The sequence below is a fragment of the Rhagoletis zephyria genome, unplaced genomic scaffold (genome assembly GCF_001687245.7).
Source record: "Rhagoletis zephyria isolate East Lansing unplaced genomic scaffold, Rhagoletis_zephyria_1.1 Rzeph_scaffold_00623, whole genome shotgun sequence".
Lineage (NCBI taxonomy): Eukaryota > Metazoa > Arthropoda > Insecta > Diptera > Tephritidae > Rhagoletis > Rhagoletis zephyria.
In genome coordinates this window covers 72023-76700 of record NW_016157707.1, presented here as the reverse complement: position 1 = coordinate 76700, position 4678 = coordinate 72023, and the positions used below count along the sequence as shown (strand labels likewise).

Sequence of the window (4678 nt, the reverse complement as noted above, 5' to 3'; positions counted from 1 at the left end):
GACCGGAAATTAACATTTTTAATTAATTAATGAGTTATTTGCAAAAAACACTTGCACTTTCCGCACTATGTTTTGATGAATTTCACGCAAATGAATGGAATAAATGAACTTAATTGAACACGTATTTATTAGTTTTTATACATTTGTGATGTTTTAAGTGTACACTTTCGCGAAATTCTGTATTTAATAGCAATATTCCGATGGTGAAAATCCGCACAACAATGTTGTGCAGTTAATATAAATAAGATGGAGGAAAACTAGTGCTGCCACTCTATTAATACAATTTGTATTTCAAATTTAAAAACACCCAAATAATGCACAAGAAATATACTTTTGTGAAAAGGGGATTTCTGTTCCTTTTGTTCACAAGCAGAAAGGAGAATTCTATGTTGTGAGAGTTATAATCCCTAAGCGCGGCCGAAGGCCGCCTACGCAGAAAGGTGTTCTCTGCAAAAGGTGTTCTGCCCCTTTTCTTTGGCAACACAGAAAGGAGAATTCTACGTTGTGAGGGTTATAATCCCTAAGCGCGGCCGAAGGCCGCCTACTCAAAAAGAAGTTGGACGGACAAAAACTTTTTTAATACAGTGGCAGCAGCAATTTAGTTCCATTTTATTTTTAATAGAGTGGCAACACTAATTTCCCTCCATGTTGTTTATATTAACTACGCAACATTGACGTGCGGATTTTCACCATCGGAATATTCCTATTAAATACAGAATTTCGCGAAAGTTTACACTTAAAACATCACATATGAATAACAACTAATAAATACGTGATAAATTAAGTTCATTTATTCCATTCATTTGCGTGAAATTCATTTAAACATAGTGCGGAAAGTGCAAGTGTTTTTTGCAAATAACTCTTTAATAAATTAAAAATGTTAATTTCCGGTCTCGGATTGTTATTATTGGCGTCAAGACGCGTCGAGTGATACCACGCTCGAACTTTTTCCGTCCAATTGAACTTCCTTTTCTAAAGCGCACTTTTACCCAATTTTTTTTAAATACGACCAAACAGCACTCCGCACCCTTGTTAGAAGAGCAGTTTTTATATGCAAATAAATTAAAAAAAGTTGAGAGTCGAAAGTGAAANTTTTGACCTACCTTCTCTAAAGCGCACTTTTACCCAATTTTTTTTAAATACGACCAAACAGCACTCCGCACCCTTGTTAGAAGATCAGTTTTTATATGCAAATAAATTAAAAAAAGTTGAGAGTCGAAAGTGAAAAGTCGACTTCAGGCGACTTCCATAAACTGAAAGACGATTACTAAAATTCGTCTTTCAGGAGTAATAATTCGATTTTGGTCGAAAGTCGAAGTCGACTTTGCCATCTCTAGTTTGAGATTTCTATTTTCAAGATAAATTAGTGTTGAATAACACAGTATATATTGAATAATAAACTTGCAGGTAACAAAATGCGATTTTCTCAGAAACTGTATGCACAGCATTTAGGGTGGACTTTCAAGAAACATTGGAGTACACAGTGCAAAAAAGTACCGCGGGATACCGGAGCTGCTACCGATTTAAAGAAAATTGGATTTTTCATTAAGGACGATTATTGGATATCGGGCCTTAAAACACATTTTAGCCAGGAAAAGTACTGAAATAATTATCACTAATGATTGCAACCAGATTTAAATTTTAAACGAACTTAGGTTGAAAGGTGGTACACCAAAATCGCCACAAGAAAGTGGGACAATGCCCGATTGGCAGTTAAAACCATGTCATGTGTTTAGTAACAAAAATGTTATGCTTGAAGGCATAGAGCAAGCGCAGTTGCTTACAAAGTCCATTAAAATTTCTGGTTTACCACAAAGCATTCAGGATACTATCAAAGATGTAACACTGACTGGAACATTAGAACGCAGTGTAAAAGAAGCAATTTTGTCTTCCCATCTCTTCTGTGCCCATCAAGAGAAATTAAGCAAAGAAGGGATCCAATTAAGGCCAGAATATAATTTACCCCGAGAGTATGGTTCACCTAAAGAGCGCAAAATGTGATTGGAGTATTTTTTTGTTTTGGTTTTTTTTAGAAATGTGTTGATAAATTATAATTCTAGTTCGATACTGGTGAACAAACTTCTGTCAGAGTGCGACAAATATGGAGGCCGGATTGTGAGTTCACAACGTCGTTTGATTGATCAAGTATACTTCAGAGTAACTGTGCCAAAAAATGATGACTTATTGCAATTTTCAGTAAATGCACAAAAGGTAATTACGTCACAGCGACCTATTGAGGCCGTAAAAGAAAAACATGATTCTCAACTGCCGGATATGCATCCTATTAATTGTACTATATCTATGCCAAAGCAACATATTTACCATCTTGAAACAGTATATCGTAAGCTATTTGGTCATTCTATATCGTACCTTTGCTGCAGGAGAGACCTTTAGTTTTAAAGTTTATAGTTGTCATATGCTCCCATAGTAAAAATGAAAATGAGGCATTCCTCACTCTATTTCAATTGGTGGGAAAATTTTAGTTTGGCTTCCCCCGGCTACCAAATTTAGGGGGTAATGGGGTATAGTAGGGGGATTTCTCCTGATTGCAAATATATAGTTTTTAGCTGCCGGAGCATTATACACACCTATGCTGTAATCCGAATGTTCGTAGCTACGAATTCATAGCTCCGTTCCGAAAATTCCAAAATTGATGTGCTGTAATCCGATCGTAACTATCAGCGGCGCTGCCAGCTAAAATTGTGAAATTGGACGTTCTTAATCAGCTGCTTTGACTGAAACCAATCAAAATAAATATAATCGCAAGTGAACAGTGAAATTAAAAAAAAAAATAGTTTAATCATTATTTGAAAAGACTTTTGGGAAATGTTTAGTTATTGGCCCATCGTTTTTGGGGTGGGGGCGGAGGGGGAGGGGCGTGCCCCCAAACCCCCTCATTCGAAAGGGGGCAGTCGCCACTTTACGAAAAGCCCCCCCCCATTGGGGACCTCCCGCAGACCCCTAGGGAACCGTTTGAAAATGGGAAAAACGGCATTTTCCGAGGAAACTGAGCAGTTTAAAGCGGCATTACGAATTTCGAAGATGGCCTACGAATTTCGAAAGTACGATACGACAACGCGGATTACAGCATACCAATATTACGATTCGTAGCAAAATCGAATCTACGACGGATTACAGCATAGGGGTGATAGTTTTTATGTTATTTGTTGTATTCAACTATTTTTATTGAGCTTGAGGCCATTTTTTAATGAAAACCTATTATGGAACAGAAACAATAATTTGAAGAAATGGTAGAAGTGATAGCTATTTCGGAAATCCCCACATTTCCTCATCAGACTTCTTTGAGTAGGATTCGAACCGACGATCCCACTGACTCAGCCAGTTGCCTACGCACTGTGCTAAGTTCGCCTTGTTAATTCTTGTTGCTTATTTCCACTATTTTCACTTGTTAAGCCAACTACAATCAAGCGCAGCTTTTCCGTTGCGACGCACTTGATCATGTGGTTGTTGGTTTTGTTGATTTTTTGTTAATATTTCTATTATTAGAATTCTTAACTTTTAGGTGTGCTCGTCCTTAAGTTATTTGTTTTTGTTCTTTTATGGCCTTATAACAATTATGTTCAACAATTTTTATTGAGCTTGAGGCCGTTTTTTAATGAAAACTTATTGTGGAAAAGCAACAATAATTTGAAAAAANACCGACGATCCCACTGACTCGGCCAGTTGCCTACGCACTGTGCTAAGTTCGCCTTGTTAATTCTTGTTGCTTTACCCACTATTTCACTTGTTAAGCCAAGTCCAATCAAGCTCAGCTATTCCGCTGCAGTTTTCTAGATCATGTGGTTGTTGGTTTTGTTGGTTTTTCTTATTCAGCCTCATTGCGAGAGTCGTGCCGAATGCAAGTCGTTTTTCGAGAGTCGAATCGTATCGAAAATTTAGCGTCATTGCCTAAAATTTCCACTCGACTAGTGTATTAAAACGGAAGAACTTGGCAGCACTGCATATTTTTCGACAATTTTCGTCGTTTACTTATTTCAGCACGACAGTAGACAATGCTAATGTTGTCGAGTCGTACAATTCAGCCTAATTTACGACTAACGCAATGAGGCTGAATATTTCTATTATTAGAATGTTTAACTTTTAGGTGTGCTCATCTTTAAGTTATTTGTTGTTAAAGTTTGTAAATTGAACTAAGCTTCAGGCGCTATTTCACACAATAAACATATATACGTACACACTTCGGCAAAATATGAGCAATAAAATCCCGGGGAAAGTTTTAGTAGACGAACGGCAAATTCTAGAAAAAGGGGCGATGAGGAGGGGTAGAATAGGACCCCCTGATTTCAAAAAAACCCCCCTTTTTTCCAGCAACTCTATAGTTCTTATATAATTTGTTGTTAAAATTTTCCTATAAACGAGGAATAAGATGCCCGGCAGGATATCACCCTGATATAGGTGCGCTCCTCAGAGGTGAAAACCGTATGGTAGTAGGTGACTTTAATGCGCACCACGATCTTTGGCACTCAAGCCTGTCAAACGATCGTAGGGGAACAGACTTGGCTGAGCAGATAGACGATTCGACATTCTGCACAATGAACGACGACGCACCCACCAGGATTATGGGTAACTGCAGTAGCTCGCCAGACATCACAATAGTCAGCGCTGGTCTGATAAACAGCATAACGTGGCGACCTATGCTGACTCTAGCATCAGACCA

At 37.9% G+C, this 4678-nt stretch overlaps 1 protein-coding gene across 1 annotated transcript in view; it reads left to right on the top strand.

The window, feature by feature from the left end:
* The first annotated feature begins 1293 nt into the window (after positions 1-1293).
* mRpL37 (mitochondrial ribosomal protein L37) overlaps positions 1294-4678 on the top strand; it is a 29869-nt gene continuing 26484 nt past the window's right edge. The window contains exons 1-3 of the mRNA XM_017613173.1: positions 1294-1597; positions 1656-1997; positions 2061-2341. Of these exons, the coding sequence (XP_017468662.1) occupies positions 1416-1597; positions 1656-1997; positions 2061-2341 (805 nt within the window). The 5' untranslated portion in view covers positions 1294-1415. The remainder of the gene's footprint in view (positions 1598-1655; positions 1998-2060; positions 2342-4678) is intronic.